At 34.2% G+C, this 25,378-nt stretch overlaps 1 protein-coding gene across 1 annotated transcript; it reads right to left on the reverse strand.

The window, feature by feature from the left end:
- Positions 1-24,520, reverse strand: LOC138707482 (DNA-(apurinic or apyrimidinic site) endonuclease 2-like). Its single transcript, XM_069836963.1, has 6 exons — positions 24,385-24,520; positions 22,851-23,023; positions 22,094-22,177; positions 20,606-20,796; positions 19,923-20,135; positions 1-7,332 (listed from the first exon to the last, which is right to left on the reverse strand). Exons 2-6 carry the CDS (start codon positions 23,005-23,007, stop codon positions 6,223-6,225), a joined length of 1,755 nt encoding a protein of 584 aa, XP_069693064.1. The 5' UTR covers positions 23,008-23,023; positions 24,385-24,520; the 3' UTR covers positions 1-6,222.
- Positions 24,521-25,378: the final 858 nt, after the last annotated feature.

The raw sequence follows: 25,378 nt of genomic DNA on the forward strand, positions 1-25,378 counted from the left end.
ATGAATTTTATATATTGGAAATATCAAAGCATACAAAATACAACATTTGTATAAAACTTCCACATCATGGATTAAATGTATCATAAAATATAATTTCACAACTAACACATGTTTACTTTAAATAGGATTCTGTGAATCTTGTTTGATATTACTATAAATGCAAACAATATACTTTCAACATGAATACAAACACAGTTACTTTCGTAATTAAATAAGACATAATTGTCTATACTGGATGATTCACAACTAACATGTATAACTTGTGGAGGTGATTTTTCAGGGACTGATCTCAATCACTGCAGAGTTGTTTGTATACTGAGTTTGCATCATTTAAATTTACAAAATTCAAGTACAATACATAAGGTGCGTAAGTTATCTGAATTTCAAGTTACAGGCCACATCTGATGTGGAAATACTGTCGATGAGTGAGCTCCTTGCTAGTAGTTCAGATGAGTTTTTTGAATTCTGTGGGGTATCTGCTGTCGTCACATGCTAAATAAGTTACGTGAGTTACTGATAAGTTGATCAAAGATGATTCATTATTTCCGCTGGTATCCCAGGAGTATTTTAATAAAGTAGGTGACAATTAACAAGGTAACAATTGTACAGTACGAAAATAAAATATGACTGAAATGTATTATATGCTTTACAATACCACCATTTAAATGCCAAATCATACGTAAGTTCATAATGCATTTAGGACTGTTTTTATCCTGACTGTGCAAGGAAACAAAGTGTGACACTGACAAGTGTGGAAATCGCCACTTGTATTTCACAAAAACAGCCTCAGCATTTTCAACATAAAAGCTATACTCAAAAATGATAGCCACATACTCGGATTCATGAATGAAACTTCATAAATGTGCAAGATCATGTGCAGTTTGTGAAACCCAATGCAAAAACAGTAAGGATTGGACTCACGCAAGAGCTGGTATTTCAGAAATAAAAATCCTCAATAACTCTGCAACGAATGAAAACTGAACCCAAGCTTATTGCAACTGTTATTACCACTCAAGTTACGCACATTTAGTCACACACCACCCTGCACATTAACTATTTTGCCGCATCTATTGACAATATAGTTTCATGTGTGAACACACTCGGCATAGGTTTTGTACTGTGTGTTCTCTGGTTCATCTATCATTTAATACAGACTACACTCCTGTGCTATACCTACTTGATCAAATCACAGGACTACAAAAATCACCTTAGTCTTTTACATATTTACTTCAGCTTACAAACAATGGCACCTAGTGTAACATCTTAATATAACCTTAAAATACATAACGTCATCATTACAATGATATTTCGGCAATCAAGTTTGTGACCAAGTTTTCTATACAAAGTATTTTTTTAATTCTGAGTTTAAAGACTATTCCTACAATACCGTCAAATGGGGTGATATCAGATATTAGTGACTTTTTGTGTTGCTGCTGCATGATACAACTTTACTGTGCTATTGCAGGATGATTATTGAATTAATTATCTTTGATGTAAGAATATCTTTTTATTCTTTCGTGCTACAGATTATCCATTGTTGAGTAGCAAAACAAAATCATAAAAACGAATTATTTTTATTCTAAGAATACTTTAAAATGTGCACTAGCAGCCACTGTTGATAAAGACCCAATTAATTTAACATCAGTTTCTGCTATTTCTTTGCAAAACATCACCATTCTTGCCTGTGTGATGTGAGGAAATTTATTGCATTTCGAGTCAGTTATTTAAAAAGCCAACATACTAAGGGGTGTTATTGGATGAAGCACATAATGTCACGTAGGTACAAAACTAAGCTAGATGCAAAGTGCAGGTGTAATTATGATGCTAGAAAAATGAAGAAGACTATTGTCGCTGTAAAAACTGGTAAATTGTCTTATTGAAAGGCTTCGGAGAGTTTCTAATAGACATGTCGAATACATATTTTTTTTTTCAGGTTGGTTATTTAATTTATTTTGTAACATTTAATATCATTGTATGTTATGTAATTAAGGCTGTATTTGTTATAAAAGTTTAAAATAAAGCAGCAATAATTTCTGTACTTGTTAAAAACACCAAATATGTCCGAAATAATCCCATAGAGGCAAGAACATCAGACAGTTTATAAACATTAGTGCCCAAAATCACCCTGACTGTGGGGTGACATCAGACAGTTTATTATACCCATTTCTGAACGCCAGTATACCATTTGTAGATCGTCACATTCTAGAGATGCATAATAATGTATAGTCACAAAACAAACACAAATTATCAATCATTACAAAAGTGGTATCTTAAAAAAATATATAAAATTGTCCGATATCACACCATTTGACGGTAATTTATTTTACCAGGTCTTCAATGTTCGCCTTCTGTTCTTTAAGTACAAAGATCAATTGATAAGATATTGAAATTATTATAATTAGAAAAATTATTAATACTGGATTTAAAAAAAAAACAAGTCTGTTATATATGATTGCACAAAAAATAATTGCATACACAATCATTCTCATGCAGCATATACCTATGAAACAATCAACAAATACACAAAATGTAATGCCTACAATACTAAAGATTATAAATCACAATGAAGGATGACTAAAAAAAATGCTAATTAATGGAAGGAAACAAACAGACATTAAAGGTATCAGAGATGAGTTCTCAGACAACCAACTACAGCAATTCTACTGGATAAACACAAAATGGCCACATTCGTCAAATAATGGAATCTGGGTTAGGCCCTAATGTAACTTTAAAATACACTGTGTGATGTCTATAATGGTACTTCGGCAATCAAGTCCATGATTAAATTTTCTACAGAAAGTATATTTTTATTCTGAGTTATTCCTATGGTACTTTATTTTCTCAAGTCTTCAATGATTGCTTTCTTCTCTTTAAGAAAAAGGATCAATTGACAAGTTTCGGAAATCACAAGAATTACAAAATTATTAATAGTAGATTAAAAAAACAAGTCTGTTATATATGACTACACAAAAAATAATTGCATACATAATCATTATCATGCAGCATACATCTATGAAATAATCAACAAATACACTAAATTTAATGTCTACAATACTAAATACAGATCACAGTGAAGTATGACTCAGATTAATACTAATTAATTAATGCAAGGAATCAAACAAACCTTGAAGGCAGGAGGGATGAGTTCTCTGACAGCCATCTACAGCAACTCTACTGATAAGCAAAAAATGGCCACATTCGTCAAATAATGGAACCTGGTATTAGGCCCTAATATAACTTAAAAATATATTGTGTGATTTCTATAATTGTACTTTGGTAATCAAGGCCATCATTAAATTTTCTACAGAAAGTATATTTTTATTCTGAGTTCAAAAATTATTCTTACAGTAGGCCTACTTTATTTTCTGAAATCTTCAATAATCACTTTCTACTCTTTAAGAAAAAGGATCAATTGACAAGTTTCGGAAATCACAACAATTACAAGATTATTAACACTAGATTTAAAAAAAAAACAAGTCTGTTTTATATGACTGCACAAAAAATAATTGCATACATAATCATTCTCATGCAGCATATACCTATGAAATAATCAACAAATACACAAAATGTAATTTCTACAATACTAAAGAATACAGATCACAATGAAGTATGACTCAGATAAATGGTAATAATTAATGGAAGGAATCAAACAAACATTGACGACAGCAGAGATGAGTTCTCTGACTGCCATCTACAGCAACTCTACTGGATAAACACAAAATGGCCACATTCGTCAAATAATGGAATCTGGTATTAGGCCCTAAGCTTAAAATACATAGTGTGCTGTTTGCAGTGACTACAATGGTACTTCCACAATCAAGTCCATGATTAAATTTTTTTACAGAGAGTGTATTTTTATTCTGAGATCAAAGATTATTCCTACAGTACTTTATTTTCCCAGGTATTCAATGTTGGCCTTTTGCTCTTTATGAACAAGGATCAATTGATAAGATTCGGAAATTATAACAAATAGGAAAATTAATAAAACTGAATTTAAAAAGGTCAAGAAGTGTGCTACATATGACATTCACAAAAATAATAAAAAACATTAATACTGGATTAAATAAAGGTAAACAAGTGTGTTACATACGACTTGCACAAAAATAATTGCGCACACCTCATTCTCGTATAGCATATAACTATTAACACACATACAAGATTGAAAAATTCAAGCTTAACGTTTACAATACTAAAAAATAGGCCTCTGAGCACAATGACACGACTCAGAAGGATGGCCATTAATAGAAGCAATCAAAGTAATACTGATGGCAACAGAGATGAGTTCTCTGACGGTCATCTAGAGTATATCTACAGAATAAAATACAAAATGATCACATTCGTCAGAAGTAGGTTACAGGTGGGAAATTTATATATTGAAGATTATATAAAAAAGAAAAGAATTTATCCGGTATGGTTGGTCACACGCAACAAATGGAAGACCAAAGGCTTCCCAATTTACAAGGACCTGGGTCACACCTAAGAAGGATGACGAAATAAATGCAGATAAGCTGGAATCATTAGTACATTTGAGAATCATAGGTTGCAGATAGGGACTGAAAGGACAGACAAGAACGTTGTTTTGGAGATGAGCAATTCATCATACTTAAACTTGATACATATAAACTTTTTAATTATTGTAAAGATATCACTATATATGACGTGGAGGACCGTAGTGTAGTTGGAGGTTAAGGCTTACTTCCTTTTCTAGACAACTGGCATTAGTAGCAGTAGGGATGTGCATCCTTCGTCCTTGCCACCATTATCCCCAAGAAAGTACTCCTGGTATGTACACATTTCTTTTAGAAACCTATACTTCAGTGCCACAGTGCAGATTGAAGGACTACATCAATGGAGAAAATTCAGGACTCCATCAGGAATCCAGCCCGTGACCTTAGCACAACGCCTTAGCCACGACAATAGCGCACACCACATTTTAATTGTAGAATCATATATTTTTAACATTTTCTTCTGCAAATCAGTTTCTTGTAACTTAACTTATATTTTCAGTTGCTTTGCTTAATACTACAACCATCACTAACATTAATACAACCATATACTAAGCAAGTAACTCTACTTAACCTACTTTCCAATATTAATAATAGTTATATACTTTAATTATATCAAGTTCTCATTTTAGCCTCAATAAAGCATACACAAAACTTCTCTATATGGCACTGCAATTATATATGTAAGTGAAATTAGTCTCAAATTATAATAAAACTAATCTCGTAAATTATTGAAAACTGCTGTAACAACAATACAGACTCTTAGTACACATGCTGAACCTAAGTACTTTTTTAGACATCTGATTAACTCTTAAATAGCACTTTTTAATAGGTGAATGTTGACTTAAAACAGGGGTGAGCATAATGTCACTCTTGACTACAAGTGTAATATTGATTTTGAGGGAGTGCCTACGTTGGCCAGCTAACAATGGTAAACTTAGTAACTTGTTCAGTGATTGTAAGGTTGCAGTGATTAACTTCTCTGTTATTATGCTGCTAACGAAACAGTCAACTTTGCGAAAATGGAGTTTTCATGTACAGTGGGAGAAAATATGAAGTCTTTAATTTGTTTCAACATATTACTTGGCATTTGGGGAAACAATGTTAAAATTACAGGTAAATTATTTAAAACTGACTGAATTTTTGCCACCATTATGATCATTACTACTCTCTTTTCAGGACTGGTGCATATAAACCCATCACAAGACAAAAGAAAAGTATATGTGCAAGTTAAATTGCATGGAAGACACAACAGTCTCCGTTATTTTCCGTAAAATCAAGTTCAACATGTTTCTTAACAAACCATCACTGAAATTAATTAAGAACCAGTGATTCTTCCTTCACTTTCTCTAGATCAATCACAACATTTCTTCCCTATCACAGCAGAAATTGTTACACTTTATGTAATCAGAGCATGTTAAAAGTTGCCCTCCTCTACTCTAAAATGTCCCTACTGCTATTAATATCGACTGTCTGTATAGGTGGAGCCTTAACCTTCTGTAAGCTTGTGGGCCTTCATGTCCCGTAATGTGGATGATTTTGTATTTTATTCTGCTTTAAAATAAACTGTAACAAATCTATAATAGCTTCCTACTAAGGGGACCAGAATTCACTCTTTCATCGGTGGGCTCATATATATATTTTGTACATTGGATATTGTTGTTCTCCCACTACTATACGCTCAGAAAGAACAATAAATCTTTTCTGAAAATATCATTTACTTCAGGTCTGAATCCCACATAAAGAAACCACAACTTGCATTTGGATCATCACTTCTTCCATTTCCTTTAGCACATACCCAGAATAATCTGTTCATGTTGTTCCCCTTTTTTTTAACAACTTTTTGAACGCAAGTAACACCATGTTTCTCGCATTTTGGAGGCTCTTTGGGCCCTGTAAACATCTTTTGCCATAAGTTGTGACTTGACTCTCTTTGCATATTTTGCGACAGAGAAGGCAAAGAAGGAGTCTCTGAAATCTGAGTCACATCATAATTCAAATCGGTATTGGATGCTGGAGTTCCAGAGCTGGATAGGTTATTTACATCACAGAAATACTGAGAAGCATTTTCTGAAACAGAAGAGACACTTTCTGCGGTCTCTGTTGTTGTCTGCGTTTGTGAACTCAAGCTTTTTGTAAAGAAGCTTGAGATTCGCCTTTGTGACTTTTGGGAACTTGGTTTCCCCAAGGAACTCTTTTGTGACTTTTGGGTATTTGGTTTTCCCCAGGACCTCTTTAGTGACTTTTTTTGGGTATTTGAATTCCCCAAGGAACTACCTTCCGTACACTTACTCAAATTCGCCAACTGTTTATCTTTATTTTGTGGCATTGTGCTTGACACAGGTTCAACTTCCATAGCCTTACTGAGAGTTGTATGACTATCACTCTCGGTAGAGGCAGAAGTTTTCTCTTCAGCTGATACGGATCTAAAGTAATTTGAGAGTCTGCTCTGCTTGCCTGTAAATTCAGGAAAGTACTTCGTACTAAGGGATGGAACCTTTGGTGCCTTCATCACTTTCAGGCTGAGAACAGCTTTAACTGGGCAGTGATCACTGCCCACGACAAGTCTCTTTATGTCACAGTCTACCAACTTACTACCAATTCTTGAGTCAATTAGAATATAGTCAATTCTGGTACCATAGTTTGTCGAACGTGCATTACTTCTAGTGCACCAACATGTAAATGCACATGTTTCATGTGGATTCAGAATGCGGAAGCTATCAAGAAGTTGGACTGTCCCTGTATCTACATTTCCTGTTGCTTCAGCACAATGATCATAGATAAAGTGGTTCAGCCACTTCCGGCATGGGTCGTTATTGAACTCCTCCTAAAATAATTATTAATCTATTAACACAAAAGTCTTCAAGTGAACAGATATCAAAGCTCATAATATAATAAAACAACCGTGGCAGGATAAATTCTCTGAAGTATCAAGTCACAGAATAACACAGTGTAACACCATATAGCAAGCTCATACACTCTTACAGTCTAGTCAATAACAATATGGCTCCAACAGTATCCTTATGGTGAGGAGAAAGAAGCTGTGTTTAGCCATATGGACTAATCCATTACAAAAACTTGTATACATTACCATGACAAAAAAAAATAATACACCACCACTTTCCTTCTACTTCATTTATGCACGTCTGTTATAGTAGACACAATTTCATTGTACCCATTGGCTCTAGATATGTTTCTTATATAACATACATGTTGATGCAGGATTTATTTCACACTAATGATGTACCGCTATCTACCTAAGAACAATTTCATGCTGGCCAATCAGAGGTAAGTGCAAAAGGTGACAGCAATTTTTCACATCCATTTGGAGTCTATAGTATTCATACTTCACACCTTGGGTAAAAGCAAATTAAAACAAATAAATTGTATATACATTGATTATGATCAATGAACCTAGAACATCAAGAAACCTGTGTAAAAAAGAAGATAATACTGCTTTATCGAAACAGTCTTAAAATCTAGTGATGAATATTAATGATTATACAACTACAGGAAACTGGGGAAAGAATCTATTAAAGAAACTGGGCAGGAAAACAGTGAGGAACTAAAAAGAGAGAGAGAGAGAGAGAGAGAGAGAGAGAGAGAGAGAGAGAGAGAGAAAGTAAATGTCTAAAAGGGAAAGAAACTAGCTATTTATCAATTTTTCGTGTAATTTAGTTTGCCCGAAAATCTACAAGTTTATGTGAATGGACTTAACCAACAATAACAGAGCTGTAAGGAAGTCTCTTGGAAATCACTCCATGAACTGGTGACTTTATTAGGATTGAGATTTAAAATGTTAAATAATGAACTATATTATATAACTGAAATTGCGGCGAATACTACTTGGCAATATTAACAGTTTTATAAATTTAACAAGTTGTGTTCAAAAGAATACGCCCATGACGTAGCAGAAAGTGGGCAGACAATGCTACATGCATATGTGCACTGAAATTTCATTTTAAGGAAAGAAAAGAATCATAGCTTTACATAATGTTGATCAAGAGGGATAGTCATGAAAATGCTTATTATTTTTCACTAGGCTAATTGCCATGATGACTTGAATGTTGTGGTTTTTAAGTTCATTTATATATTACACCTCAAAAATTAAAAGTGTATCATAGTTCTAGATAACGTCGGGTAGGAAAGTTTATAAAATTCCCACAGTCTAAGAAAAAGTCAAACTTAGTGCAAATTTCCTTCATTACCAAAATTTAACTGGGAAATTAATTTAAACACATTACCATTTCTGTATTCTACTTTGTTACAAAGATATATATATATATATATATATATATATATATATATACAGTGGCGGTGCGTCAATAAGAGCAAAGAGCACGTGAACACCTTGTTTCCATTAATGCACTAGTTTTATTATTTAATACCGTATTGGCGTAGTGGGGATGTATAATATCTGGATCGAGTATTTTAAACTTCCCGCATCTTGCATAAACTTCTTATGTAAACTTGGCAACATCCGTTCACGTACAAGCCGTGCTCTTTTCAAGAAGGTTACAGAAATTTCACGCATGTGCGGGAGAAAATTGTCTTTCGCTGGCCGCTTATGACTCATCAAGAGCACAAAGCATTAAGTGAATAGTGAATCTATCCTACAGATATCAGGAGCATCGATGCCAATCGTTTACGTGCTATATCTCGAGGACAAAATTTAATAAGTCTGTATTTTAGCCTGCAGGTGTCAGCATCTCACTGTTGGAATGTTTACTTTATGTGGACGTGTGTACAGTGCTGCTACGAGAGTGTAGTTTGTGAATTACTTACTATACTTCAGTGTTGGCATATAGCATAGTTTGGCTTTCAAAGACGTGATGACTGAATGTGATGGAGGTACGAATTTAAATATCTGTACGGTGGTGTATATTATTTAAGAATAATATTCACTGGCATGTATTTATAGTAATCAATCTATGCGAATGGTGGGATTACAGTACTGGTATAGGCTATAGTGTATCAGTGTGTTGTGAATCAAAATACTGTATATTACTGAACACACGCTTTTGTAAATTGTTTTATGTATTAATTTCTAACAAAGGTAAACAATGAACTCTGTTCAAGTAATTTTGAAGAGTAAAGAACTCGGTAAACTGTCTTTCCAGGAAAAATTGGAAATAAAAAGACTAGGTTTCATTATTATTATTATTATTATTATTATTATTATTATTATTATTATTATTATATGTTGTTTTGAATTTATATACAGTTTTTTCGACAGTGAAACATTGGAATCATGACATTTCATATTAGGCTAAAAACGTACGATTTCAAATTCTCTTCGATTTTGGAACACAAAATTGTGAACATACATAATATTTTATCACGAGCCGCCACTGTGTGTGTGTATATATATATATATATATATATATATATATATAATGGAGGGGGGAGAGAGAGAGAGAGAAATAGGAAGCTTAAAACTTCGATGTGAGGCAAGGGAAAAGGTGCAATTTTCAGTAGAAGTATATAATGAATCTGCCACCATGGTGGTCCAGTGGTTCATAGTCCTGTAGACCTAGGTTCGATCCCCGGTGTACCTCCAATTTAAGACTTGTGTTGGGCAAGCCCACAGTCCAGATAACACAGAGGTTTTCTCCAGGAGCTCTCCATCATCATCTCATCTCATTGCGGGTGTAGCACAGACCAGCCTCCTATGGCAATGACTCTGTCAGTAATTTGTCTGCACAACAGACTTCATATGGATGAACGACCAACAGCCAAGTAGCTGCCATTAGACCAACTCCACACACGCCATGCTAGGTCGTGCATAGTATATAAAATGCTAAAGTCATATCAGTCAGGTACAATGAAACCGTGGCTACTTTACCATGCCCTAAGAGCATAATGGAAACAACTTCCGTACTCCAATATTTTTTAGACAAATGTACTGTGTGGTATATAGTGTAAATAATTTAATCCATAATGCATGAAGCACAACTTACGTTAACATTGTTATTCGCTAAATAAAAGAATGGATAACAGCGTAAGTATTTGATCTAAGTACACCAGTATGGAGTTTTATTACAATGGTGCAAATTCTTTTATTTCTCATGAACTACATTTGGAGGGTGGTGGGATAATCCTATACCCACTTAGACCCATTATACTGCACAGATGAGGTTCTTGAGACCTCTACTTGGCTTTAGTAGATAAGATAGACAGAAAAAGATACCCGAAATATGCTCAAATTTCAGGATAAAATGCAAGAAAATAAATTACATCAACAAAACTGGAGAAAGATCACGTAAATAGAATGAGTGCGGAATAAACCTGGTCACAAAAGCCAGTAGGTCAATGAGATTTGGAGTGACCAAAAAATAGATGGAAAGACCAAGAGAACCTTCAAAAGCAATATTGAACAGGATCAAATAAACCTAATCCCAGATCTGCCAACATTTCAAGTGGGTTGCCAGTAATCTCATATAATCTAAAACATGGACTTCTAAGCTTAACTTCCCTTAAAAATCAATCACCCTCAGTCATTTTAAGTCATGAACCCAGGATCAATACGAAAGCATTGTTATCAATCACACTACTCCTGGCAAAAAGTTCAGTAATATTATTCATTCAATACATGAATGAATTATAGTACAAACATTTCAGCCGAGACGCTACTGAAATACGGCCATTTTGGTCACATTTTTCGATTTTAAAATTTTGTTCCCAAACTACAGTTTCATGAAAAATCACATAGTGAAAGTTTCATTTCGAAATCTCACTTCTATAATCTTTTCGCTGTAAGAAAAATCCTAATGTAAACAATAGCACGTGACTGAAGTGAGGCTTCATTGGCCGCTGTTTGGCGCCATAGATTCTCAGTACATGTTCCCACCTACTGTTGTACATTCTGTTTCATGTTAAACATTTCCCCTTACTCGTCAAGTAGGCCTAACCTCACTACTATGCATTTGTTTGCTAAGAAAACATTTACTTTATAATTACTCTATTTAAAACTAACGTAACTTATTATATATATTTAAGACTATTTGTTTTTCTCCGCTTTTGAGAGGGTTTCTACTCTTATGTTTAATAACCAAACACACCGAGGATGCAGAAGTGATACTTCAGTACCACGTGCTTACATGAACAACTACAAGCTCAAATGACACCAGCTTGTTACAGGAACAGACTACTTCGGTATTACTGTTTTTATTCATCAGCGTTCATAGTGCATAAAATATAAAAGTAGCTTTTCTTTTACATATCATTTTACATATGAGTGAAGTATATGTTTCATTGTATTTAACAACTAGAATTCAATTTTCTATTTTCAAATAATACAAGATGATAGTTTCCAAATACAGACTATATTTTCCTGCATCGTGTGAGTGTTTTGACTGTGAGCCAATCACGGTATGGCACTGGTTCATCACTATTACACTTTCTATCTTATTGAATTTTAACAGAATTAGGTCTCTCTGGTGGCCGGTTTCACCAACCTTCGTTATCATTATAACGTCTCGTTAAATAATTTAATAACACGTTAGTCAGTTTTTGTGTTTCACCAAGTATCATTATTGCTAATGCATCTTTAAATTCATCGTTAATTTATTAGGACCTATTCGTCGCGTTAAAACAGTAACGATATGTTAAGAAGTCAACAACATGGTGGACGTAATTATTCGATGATGAAGTTCTTTATTTAGAACTTCAACATAACGACGAACTTATATGTTGTAATAACACTCGGAATAATCATTTTGAAGATTTAAGTGATAAAGAATTCCACGAAAGCTACACATTAAGGAAATAAGTAGTAAGAATGATTCTAGAAGAAACTGAATACATGTATACTGTATAGGTTAGAATACAACAGATAGAAATCACCCACTTAACGCCTCTTCAACAGATTCTTCTCGTTTTAAAATAACGTTGCGGGAAGTTTTGAAATAGTAACTGATGATGTGAACGGGGTATCAAAAGCTGTATTGTCTAGATATGTGAATAAATTATCAGACGTACTATCAACATTACAATAGTCATTATTTCTATAGGCCTAATAAGCTTATAGCTAAATTTTATGTTGTCATAGACAACATAGATTGTGTACATGTTCCAATCGTATATCCTGGAAGTAATATAGCCAAAAGATTCTGCAATAGAAGATCCTATTTTACCTTCAATATTCAAACAATTTCATAGGCCTATGTAATGCTCCGCATAGAAAAATTGTGGCTAAACTAGCGCTGAGGTAGTTTCCTTCGTACTCTGCTTATACACCTTGCACATACGAATCTGTGACAGGTTACGTTTGATTAGTTTAGGTTTTTGTTATGCCTTGCATATACGATCAACTGCATTACCACAAAAAAATCACTTATAAGTTCAACGACTTTCACTTCTACCTCAGAACTACCTCAGCGCTAGTTTATTGAAATTGTAATAGGTTAGAATACGACAGATAGGAATCACCCACTTAACGCCTCTCCAACAGATTCTTCTCGGTTTAAGATAATGTTACAGTCTACACGGATAGCACAACATTCCAAAGGAGGATGCCTTTTAAATGAAAAGGGTGCAAAGAGATTTTCTTTTAGGAGACAATGGATACCCCTTAAAATCTAATTTAATGACACCTCTCCTGAATCCTGCCACACAAGCATGGCAAAATGGTTACAGGGTACTAATAAATCTGCATGAAATACAGTGGAAAAGTAGTATGCAATTTATGGAAGAGGCGATTTCCCATCCTAAATTTAGGCCTAATATAACTGCTTAGAATGCTTTGTATAGAATTAATTGTGGCATCAATTTTTAAGCTGTCGACCTTGTAGTCCGCTAAATTTTCTCAGGTTTCCTTTAGAAGCTACAATTTAACTGCTCTACATTCCTATTATTTACATTTGGAAGCAGCTGTCTTTTTTTTTTTATTGCAGTATGACAACATACTGTATTTAGGAAGATGTTCTTAAAATTACTGCCTCTTACCCGTTTGCCTAGGATTGTTTCCTCATGCCAAACAAAGTCAGCCATGATCATATGTAACCAATGAAATTCGCGATTTCAAAGCCATGGTCGTATGAAAAACAAAACATGCAAGATACAAGTACAAAATCTCCTCGTTAGTAAACGCCTGTTAATTTTAAAGATACGAGGCTTGGTGAAACAGTCAACTTTTAAAGATTCCGTTAAAATTAAATGATCCATTTGCTGACAAGTCGTTTGTGCTGATTTAAAGAAGCTTGGTGAAACCGGCCATAAGTGTTACTAAATTCTCATAATTTGTACACAGAAATTTGAAACATAAAGCAGGATGCTCTTTAGAGATGAACAAAACAGAAATAGAATGTTTTCGAACCAAAGTATCCAGAGCTTAGTAAGAAATCATGTAAAGTAAATCTTATCACATCATGGTTCCAAATCTGAGCATTTTGTTGGTAAAATAAAATTATTAGTACTCATCATTTTGAAGAAAAACAGACTGAGTTTGGAAGACACTATAGCAGGGTATCCAGAATGAACTGAAGCCAAGTCTGTAAATATTATATCTCAGATCGGGTGGTCCTTTATACCAGGCATTCCCAGTTGGGGCAGATCTAGTCTTCAATTGAGGTGATGTAGAATATCTTTTATGGGTGTGCCTGCATGGTATTCTGAGATTCTACGTCACTGTTGCACTTCAATTAAAGGCTAGTTCTGTCCCACTTGAATATGCCTATTTTATACCACCAAGGTCATCATCATAATCACCATGGACAATGTCGCTGCCACCACCACAACCACAACAACCAGCAACACTACCACCACCACCATCCAAATTATTGTCATTAACAAACTGAAGAATATTATTTACCAACACCATACAAATTACTGTCACTAACAAACTGCAGAATATTATTTACCATCACCATCACCACCAATACCATGCAAATTATTGTCATTAACAAACTGAAGAATATTATTTACCATCACCACCATCCAAAGTATTGTCATTAACAAACTGAAGAATATTATTTAAGTTATAATTTTGTTCAAATCATATACCAAGACTTGTTTTTTTCAGATGCAAATCTAAAAAATAGAACAATTAACATTAGAGGTTTTAAACAGAATTTGTGCGAGATCGTGCATATTTGCTATGTTTCCACACAAAACCAATCCGCGGTAAGTCTAAAATTCCACATTCAGTATTCCCAACCGAACACACACAACAATTTCCCTCTTCTTACCGCTTAAGTGGCATATTAATTTTACTGCTTTACACTTTTAACATATTATTTTTAGAGACGTTCAATATAGTAATAATTATAAATTGGAAACTTACCACTGCAATTTCACCTAAATTGCACTGTTAATTATTGTTTTTAAATATCTGCAAAAATTAAGTAAACTCTACAACTCCACTAAAGTTACTGCATTTCGTGATGCATGTAACATTAAGAAAGCCGTTTAAGTTCGCATTTATAGACTGGGGGGGGGGGGGAAAGACAGACGTATATCACGGCCTGCTGGAGTATAGTAAACACAGAAAACATTTTAAAGCAACACTGTTGAAGATAGGTATTTTTGTTTTCCAAATTTGCCGTCATTGAACAGAAACCAAGATGGAGATTTCATTGCAACTAATTAGAAATTCCTCTTTCAGGTATGTAATAAACGATCGTCGCAAAAAATAATGTACGATACACGAGCGGTATGTTTTCTTTCAATTCTCGGAAATTAAAAAAGCTCAACTACATTTCGCTTTTTCAAACTTTTCCTTGAACATGAAAATTCAACATACCACTCTTGTAACGCATATTACTATTATGATTACCTCATCAGATTCCTGACCATAATAATATAAATATTCATACACGTCTATACATTTCAACCACAGTGAGCTTTATATACTTGCTAGCTTAAGAGTTTTCAACTAATAATGGAAAAGTGAACCTTTTATTATTTTAGATTCTCAAGAAGTATTATTTCATTTGTAATATAGGGTTATATCACAGTACAAAAATTGAGTATATATATAATGGTAAATAAAAAAAAAATGTTGCGTCATAATTTTAAACTTCTGTACAGTTTATACTTCAATTAACACTTGCAGCCAAAAAATTATTTATAATCGTAAAATTTTAATACGATGAATTTGTTTTGTCTCTGTAAGTGACGTAGCATGACAAGCAGTGTAGATAGACATAAAATATCTAATAATTTCGAGCACAAGAGTAAAATAAGCTTTCACATGCACTAGCTATTCGTATAAGTGACTGCATATCTAATGAGGAATTTTCTTGTAAATCATCTCCGCAAATAGTGTCATGGGACAGTGCTCTCACACAATTTGCTTGAATAACATTATGATGTTTTGCTGTTACAGTGGTCACATCACAGGTCTGGCATATTGTTTTATCATCAGTTTTATATTCCTTAAGAATGGAAATTGTATGTGATACCAAATCTTGTGCACTTCTATCCACAGATATTTTGAAGAAACTAAAAATCTTTCTTCAATATGCCATTTATAGACATATTGCACAATTATACTTAACTATGCTTCACCAGTCACTAGACACATTTGTAGTGTTTGAATAACTACAAATTCAGTTAGTCCAATGTAATCTCTCCAGCCATATTTTACCTCACAGCATAAGTGAAAGACTTCATCACATTGTTCTGAATATCTGGAGAGATGTGCTTTTAAAAACACAATTGCTTTCAAGGTGGTCTTTCATGAAGGCTTCTTCTATTGTCGGTAAGTCTGGAGTTTTTAAATAAATGTATTCAGTTATTGATACTTGGGCTTCTTAAAATTCTCTAAGATGTAATTTATTCTTGCCGCCTGAGGTACCATACTACATCAACAAGGTGATCAACTATTTGTCTATTCCATGTTATATTTTCATTATGTCTAACGCTTCTAAGCATGATGTTTCTGCCAGTGTTCTATTGTTTCTCTCAACATGTGAAACATTTTTACATTTTTAATACACATTTTCTTTTACTACAGAAATATCAGTACAACTCCGCTGTTCTTCAGCTGCTCAGAACCACATAGTCACTTATATCTAGAGTACCACGTACTTTAACATTTCCTAGTTACATTTCCGTCTTTCTGAGACAAATTTAATTGAGAACAGTATTTATTTTAGACTTTAAATTCAGTTTCTACTCAAATGTTAAAGACGACAAAGAATTGCTTTAAAAAAGCTAACAAAATAAAAAGTAAGATTGTTCATGTCGATCATCTCCAGATCTATTTTCATGCCTACTCGAGATTGTTAAAAACTGCAGGAAGAAAAAGTATTCACAGGAAGGAAATACTATCATATCACTGCACTGTAGAGCTGAGACGAGATGTTATGGCACCAACCTGCGCGAAGTTTTAAATTGCCGGCCAGCAGGGTAGAGGAGTGGGAGTTGTTTGGGTTACGGTTCTCAAGCTCAGAGCGGCAGGCATATCCGTTTCATCTCTTTCCAAAAACATTCGTCTTGCCTTACTATCACCACTTTCCTACTCAAGAGTCCGAAGCTACCTAATGGAATTACGCCCGCTATTCTTTATTCTCCGTCCGAATCAGACGACTGATCTGTGCTGGAATCAGATGTCCCTAAGTTTATGGAAATGTTCTCCAAAATACTGTCCATCGCGTGCTCACTTTCATTGTAATTATTCTCTACTTTCTTCACATAATCATACACTGATATCCATTTTTGGAAGAAGCGATTGCAGAGTCGGCCTCTGCATATGCGTAGTGAAGAAATTATAGATGAGTCTTCTTAGGACTTCATTAAAACTGTCCACAGCTGTAACAATCTTCTTCTTTGGCTGTGATTTTTCTGGATTTTTCTGCTGTTCCTGCCTCAATATTTTTCCCTTCTTTCCTGATTCTTGCCAAGGTTCGCATTGAAATACCAGTGGCAGCCAGTACTCTTGCACACACGCTTTTCAATGGAATTGGTATTCCATTTACAACCTCTTCTGACATGAATTTTCATACATTGTATGCCATTTTATTTCCTTGACTATGAACTACTCTATGATTTCACACCTTAGACAATGCCATAATGAGGGCGGTCAGAAGGATAATGTTTTCAGTATTAGCAATAGCGGTAGTAGCAGAACGATCTGAACACTCGGAATGCTAGTAACCAACTAACCCAACACCCCTCCAGTTGAGTGTGAGGGCGAGTCCAAGCAAACGAACTAAAATGCGTCCCTCACGCCGGTGCCATAACTTCTCGTCCGGGCTCTATGAACTGGGATAGACATGACTATCTACCTGCGAGCAGGGTGTGTTATGTTCTACGTGTGAGGAAAGAAGAATCTGCATTCGCACATCTTTAAAGTGCAGCCAGAGCGCAGGTGCTCTGGTGTAGCTACGAGAGGCTGAAGCAAACATGAGAGACAGATTGTGTTTTGTCTACCCTACATGCATTATCCATCACAGCTTGCAGAAAACATTTCTGAGACATCTAAAATATAGATTACGTGTAAGTTTATTAATTTTTATCAGAAGTTAAAAGAAATCTGTTTAGAAATTGTAAAACATCATTTAAGAAAATTATAATAGATACTGGTACTATGAATTATTTCTTGAATTTTGGGTAGACAGTGTCTACCTTGTCTCCTCTGACGCTACGCCACTGGTCTCTATGGTCACATGCCATCAATAATATACGAAATTATAGGTATTCAGATGACTTAAGTTTGTTACTCTTCATTTCTTGAAGAAGTGATGTAAAGAAATGGCATTTTAACCACAAAAAATTTAACACCCTATGTCATTTTTTTGTTTTACTTGCATCAGAAGTTTGGACAACTGCCAATTTCGATATGTTACAAAAAGAAACCTTTTGACATATTAACCAAATATGAAGTTCATTTTGATTGTCTGGTCAGAAAAGTCGTCAAATGAATATCTGAATTTGTTTACATGTCAATCAAATTATTTATCATGTTCTAATAAACACATTTCATTACAAAAAACGTTTTCGCCTATTCTGCCATCATCAGGTTGCATTTTACAGTACAACCTCTATTATCCATGGTAATGAAAGGGTGGACTGAACAATTAATCGAAAAAATTTTCGTATGATTAATTAAATGCATAATGCATGTCTGGTTTTCAACAACAGGGTTTTAAGGGCCAATGGAACTCCTTGTGATGGTTTTCTGCGGAAAGATAAGAACAGTAGAGGTCTAGTGTTTAGATTTAGATACTTTATACACTTTATCCTTGTATGTTTTATTAAATGGCGCACAGCTGTAATGCCAATGTCCTACTCGGATGCGATGTAAGTCACAGTTTCTCCTTCCACAAACCTTTCAATTATTTGCAATCTTTTTCGATAATTAGCACAAAACAGTTTCTTTTGACGCCTATGAAAGACATTTTGTATAGAAGTTACACAGTACGTCCACTCAAATAGTAAGGGTAAGGACTGAATGGTACACGGGTTTGCAATTTTGTGGAAGATCTTAGGGTATTTTCTTTGAAAGCACATGGTGATTATTTTACAAGTGGGGGAAAAACACCTCCCCCCTCCTTCACAGGTAGTTGTTTCTGTTGCCAGCAGCGTAAGTATTCCTACTGCATATGAGTGAAGACTTGTAATAACCCTCTGTAGAAAAAATATGTACTAACATAATGTATAATATTTTGCTTTGCTGTAAAAAATATGAAACTAGAAAAAAAAAAAACAGTTGAATAATTCACCAATCAGTTAATAGGATAATATCGGGGTTCTACTGTAATTTCATACAATATTTTATTACACATAAAGATATAGAACGTGAACAAACTAAATCGAGCTATGCTATCATTATATCATATGCACACTGATTAAAGATTTTAAATGCTTTTTAAGTTTTTAAATTATAATATGTATTTAAGATATTTTATGGATTTGAAATGTAACCTGATGATGCTGGAATAGGCCAATAGGTTTTTTTGTAATTAAATTATATTTTTATTACAACATGATAAATCATTCAATTGACATTATATAAACAAATTTAAATATCCTTATTCACCAATGACATCATGTTCTCAATGCAAAAAAAAAAATCATATCAATTCAAGAGTTATCTCGTGGAAGGAATAAACTATGAGACTAATTTCAAGTTCCTCCTGTAGGAAACGAAATGTAAGACAGAAGTCAGTAACTAAGCTCCACAAAATTTTAGTCAAGGTAAATGTATGTATCGTATATAACAGGGGCGTATTTTGCGGGCTACCGGGGCTACCGGCGGTAGCCAAAGGAAATTACAAAAGAAAAAGTTTATAATATAACATAATGTAATAATTTTGTATTATTAGTTTTACCATAGTAATTAAAATTAAAGTAATTATTAGATATATTTTGTGTAATAATAGGGTCAGCGGTAGCCCAAACCCTTTAACCAGTATATGCCCCTGGTATATGTCTATACACATGAATTACCTGTAACAAAAAAAATATACTTGCCATATCAGATACTTCAGGAACATCAATAGGCTTGTGAGCTGTGTTGATATCACCAACAACAATTACAAGATGACCTGCATTAACAAGAGCTTGCACACGGCTTTCAAGCATTTCGTAAAATATAAGTTTCTTTCTAATTTTTTCTTCATTACCAGGTTCAGCTCTTGGGCAGTACACATTGATGATATTCAAGTTCACCTCTGTTGAATCTATCTGTGAAAATATGAAATATTTGTTATTAAAACCAATATTAAATACCACATTTTCCCATGAATAAGAAGCTTTCTTATATAAGACGCAACCTTAAAACTGGGGCAACTTAAACCAATTAAAATAATAACTGTACAGTTTTTTAGTTCTGCTCATTTCACAGTTTTTTTCAACTTGTCCATGCTTTCCTTTGCAAGTGTCTTCAAGACACTTTTTGCCAATTAAACAACTGTATAATTTTATCAGTCAGTGGTGATCTGTAGCACCATTTGCAGATCTACTGCCATGTTTCTCAGCTTTGTTTATGGCTTTGTTATTGTTCCATAACTGTTTAATTAATTCTGATATTTGACGTTAAAGAGCACAATGAGCTCAGTGGATCACAAATTCTCAGATCTAACTTAACATTACACTATATTTTATTTTATATATCACATTACGAAACATATCACTGAAGAATGAATATAACTTACAAGAACAATATGTTGCGTGACAACTGTACGACCTTCGTTGTCAAGTCTCCTCATATCTCTCCTTGAAAACTTAGATTCCATATCTCCGTAGCAGCCAACACTATCCTCTACTTGAGCAGAAGGAAGAAGACCTGACAAACCTTCTTCTGCACGGCAAGGTGTGAAGTCATCTCTACAGAATGTTGCAACACCTTCAACACAAGACATTTTTATGAGGAAGAGATAGTAAATGGGTAACAACCTACATTTTTAATGAGGAACCTGCAGCTATCACCTCTAAATGGCAGTAATATAAATGTGCAGACAAGCAAAACAAAGAATCAGTAGTTGTGAAACAGCAGCACCTCTGCACGAGTGTACCATTGGTGACTTGATTTGGACACCGATGCACGCTTTGTCTCAGGCTGATAATGATGCACCCAAGACTCATTACCTATGACTGTTCGGGTTAGCATATTAACCCTTTCATCCTGTCTGCTTGGATCAAGTCATCAACGCATCTGCTTTTTGACAATCTCCACTAGTCGACCGACAACTGCACACAACTGTAAACAGTTTTTATTGACAGGCAATGCTCAAGATAAACTGGCAACATTTCTTTATGAATATCCTTTGCTGTCAGTCCCTTTGCCCAAAAAAAAATGCGCAATGGAGTACTGCTCAACAATGGTACACTCGTGCAACTGTTACTTCTTTGTTTCACTTTTGCACACGTTATCACCTTCACACCTGGATAATACTGCCAACAATTGTTATTTGTATTGCCTACCCTGCCTACGAAAAAGTTGAAAAATGATGTGCAGTAGTCTTCTGAATCAATCAGAATGTAGCATTTTCTACCAGCTGCTCATGTTTCTATGCAGAACATTGCTATGTTATCAGTTTGCTACATTCTGTTACATGGGTATTACTGCTAACTGCGTAATTTGTGAGTTTGTGTTATAAAGTTATAAATAATTTCTAGTGCTGTTATGAAATGTCATAAAAAAACGTTGTTCAGAAATTGATAACTCGTATTGTGAGAAACCTTTGTGTAATCAAAGAATTGGTGCAAATGATTCGCTAATTTTATGGGTCTTCGCCATCCAATGGCAGTCTGTTACATTTGACCTGGTGGGAACGAGGATTGAATACATATGTTGTATTGTCTGAAGCATTGTAGGGAGCGAGCCACACTTTTGTTTGACTCATAGATATGATTAGAAATTGGTGGGTTTAATTAGCACGAACGAAACATTTGAAAACAGCACTGACCATTGCATTAGAAGGGCAATTGGTACATATGTGAATTTCATACAGAAGAATGTGAGTTAATGGTGCAAGAAACTTTTGTTTTTCGAACATTTTTTGTCCACTATCATTATCATTCACAGGAGAATGAATATGCACGCACGCACACAAACTGGGCTATAATCTTAGAGAAATGCCACTGTCCCTTACTTAAGCGCGCCAGTATATAATAACACACATTTCTGTTATTTACCGTACCTGCATGACCAGCTTTGTCTCGTGAGAATCCGAAATATGAATTATAGCCATCAACAATGGCCAGGTTCTGTCTTAATGCAGAGCCTGAAACAAAAATATTCCTTCAGCAATGATACAGTGATTCAACAGATTAATTTCTTGAAAACAATTTTAATTCAGTATTGAAATAGAAATAAAGTCTCTCATCAATTAGTAACAATATGAATTGGATAATTTAATGAAAATTTAAAGTCAAGGATATTTACCAGTGTGTGTGTTTTTACATTGAATGTTGAACAAAATTATACCATTTAGTACTTATGAAATGAATGAAATAAACTCAGTCACAGATTTTGGAGCTGTCACAAACCTAGGGGCCATCTATCAGAGATCTCAGGGATTTCCCCCACAGATTTCAGCCTGTCACTTAGCTAACCCTCACCAAACCCACTCTAACCTTGTCAGAAAACTCGGTGTACCATTAAAGGAGGTTAGTTTTCATTTTGTAAGTTACTGAAGTAATATTATGACATTTCTCCTGTGCTGTATTATAGTGATATTCAATATTCATTGTTTTTTTTTTTCCAAGGTATCTGCTGATTTTACAACTGTGTGAAAAGACAGAAATGAAAATATCTATTGCCTATTAATATAATTTTGAAGAAAGAATATTGTCAGTAAGTGAAGTAATAAACATTAATAAAGGGCGAAATATAATTGTAAAATGAATGTCACTTTAAAATCTATTTATATGCACTTCTAAGATGTCACAACTTACGAGGAATTTTGGTTTCCTGGAGACATATTACATCAGCATCCAAAAAGTCCAAAGCTCCTTTCATATCATCAGTGCCACTACACCAAGCCCGGATGCCATTTATGTTCCAGGTTGCAATCCTAAGTAATGTATTATCTTGATCTTGATTGTCAGCCATGTTTACAGCTGAAAACCTACAAAAATTAGTTATATTATTTTACAATGTGCATACAATTGCCAATACGTTTGTTGATGATTTGGTGAAACTAGCACTGAGGTAGCTCCAGTGATTTCGAAAGTGAAAATCATTAAATTTATAAGTTTCATTTTTTTATTGGAGATTCAGTTCATCGTATATGCAAAGCATATCAAAAGCTTAAACTAACCAAACCTAACCTGTCACAGATTCGTATATTGCAAGGTGTATAAGTGGAGTGCGAAGGCAGAGCAAGTTTAGCCAAAAACTCCTGCTCCACAAAGCATTTAATAGTCATTCATATACGATTACTTCTAGCATGTCACTATGTTGGCGACACTAAAACACATTGTTACATTAAATAAATATGGCGGTATTCTTCGTTCACGCACTATGATTTTCGTATATAAGGTACATATTTAGGGCGGGTTGGGTGGGCTTACAGCTCTACCAGTGATAGCATCAATTTCTACTAATCAATACTATAAATCCAAGGCATTTTCAAGGTGCTTTATCAAGTTTCTATAATGGCTGGGACATAAGAAAGATTCCCCATTTTTTGTTTTTTTACGTTTCAGTTGAAATACATCGGTGTCTACCATAATGACGGGGTTGGAATGAAAGTTCTATTGTCATATTTGTGTGTATTTTCTAATATTATGTACTTTAATTTTGTGTTTTTCAGCTGGTATTGAATTAATAACAGTTCTGAATTGTTCACATTAGATCGCATCGTGTGTTTCATATAACTACAATCGTTTCATTGACTAGAAAGCAAAGCATTTGCACAAGCATTACGTTGGACGTGTCATTTCAAATGTAATTTGCCACATATCTGTACAATTAGTTAAGTTGAAACAATTACCGGATACAATGCTTAAGTTTAAAATGCATTTCCACAAAAAATCCCTTAGAAATTAGACCATTTTCTATTCGAAAATCAGCGGAAGTCAATAAACTCTCATTTCAACAAAATCAGTTATAAAGTCAACGATTTTCACGCCCAAAATCACCTAAACTACTTTAACGCTAGTTCCACCCAGAAAGCTAACCGTCAATATGTCCATTAGCTTATCCGTTATGTAAAAATTTTGAATTAGGCGCGCTCCAAAATACCTAGACACGTAACCCAACGATTCACATTTAATTCTGATGAGAGAATGTTGGCTCCAAATTTGTAAGAAATATCACTATGTTGCCTTATAAGACATACGATTTAGTAACAAAGAATGGCTAATACATGCCAGAAGAAATATATGTAAACAAAAATTCTACAATATTATGTCAGCATGTAAACAAACAATGTCAAGCTCTGCATCATATTAAAAAATGTTATTGAACGCCATATCACTTACATACCTGATTTCTAATAAAATATCACACTCGTGTAGATTAAACACTAAAATTCTAACCAACAACCCATCACACGTCTACATCACGCTTCAAACATTTTATCGAATGGCGGCAACGTGAAACTTGAAAGCAACGACATTGATTGCTAATGTTTCTACCAAAGAGTAAAGAATATTCTGGTCAAGAGTTCAGAATATTCAGTCTGTACTCTATGGTCTACGAACACAACAAGCCGGAGCATGGGTAGGTTTGGCACATAGACTTACTAAATAACCGCTAGACCGCTCACTGGCGCTAGTGTTATGCTCCCAAATTGAACAGCCGACGAGCGGCCATTTAGCTATGGTTCGTTCGTATGCTGTTTTTAATTGCAGCAATATACACGGATGTAGAGATAAAGAAGGAAGGAATGATACATTTCACTGATTAATCCTTAATTTCTACGACGATTTTTGCTCCGTATTACGTTACAGAAGACAAACTATTGTACTTAAACTACTGTATTATGCTTAGGTTCCCTTTGAATAAAGATTCCCTTAACAGCATGTGGATGGGTGTAATCCGCAGAGAGAATTTCTACCTTACAATGAATCATTCAACATGTTCAACTCATTTCGAACTACTTTCAAACTACGTTATTACCATATAGATTGTTATTGTCCTTCATCCACTCCATATCCTACATTTTCTTCAAAGAGATAATTATTCGCCGAATTTAAAGATACAGAAACTGTATAAATTATAAAACGTTAATATTTTAATATGACTGATTGAAAGTAATTCTTGTCTTAGTTACGGATTAATTAAACAGTTTCTTATCTTACTAGGTACTGCTACTGCCACTACTACTACTACTACTACTTACTGCTGGTACTAATAATAATAATAATAATAATAATAATAATAATAATAATAATAATAATATATTAATAGTAATAACAATTATTATTATTATTATTACTATTATTATTATTAATATTATTATTATTAATATTGTTAT

This window comes from Periplaneta americana, chromosome 10 (assembly GCF_040183065.1).
Source record: "Periplaneta americana isolate PAMFEO1 chromosome 10, P.americana_PAMFEO1_priV1, whole genome shotgun sequence".
NCBI lineage: Eukaryota > Metazoa > Arthropoda > Insecta > Blattodea > Blattidae > Periplaneta > Periplaneta americana.

Bases quoted from the DNA above. Each gene is read 5' to 3' on its own strand.
- LOC138707482 (XM_069836963.1), bottom strand. From the start codon at position 23,007: ATGGCTGACAATCAAGATCAAGATAATACATTACTTAGGATTGCAACC. The intron at 22,178-22,850 runs GTAAGTTGTGAC...TTTTTGTTTCAG, and splicing joins CCAGGAAACCAAAATTCCTC to GCTCTGCATTAAGACAGAAC. The intron at 7,333-19,922 runs GCAAGTATATTT...TAATTATTTTAG, and splicing joins TTCCTGAAGTATCTGATATG to GAGGAGTTCAATAACGACCC.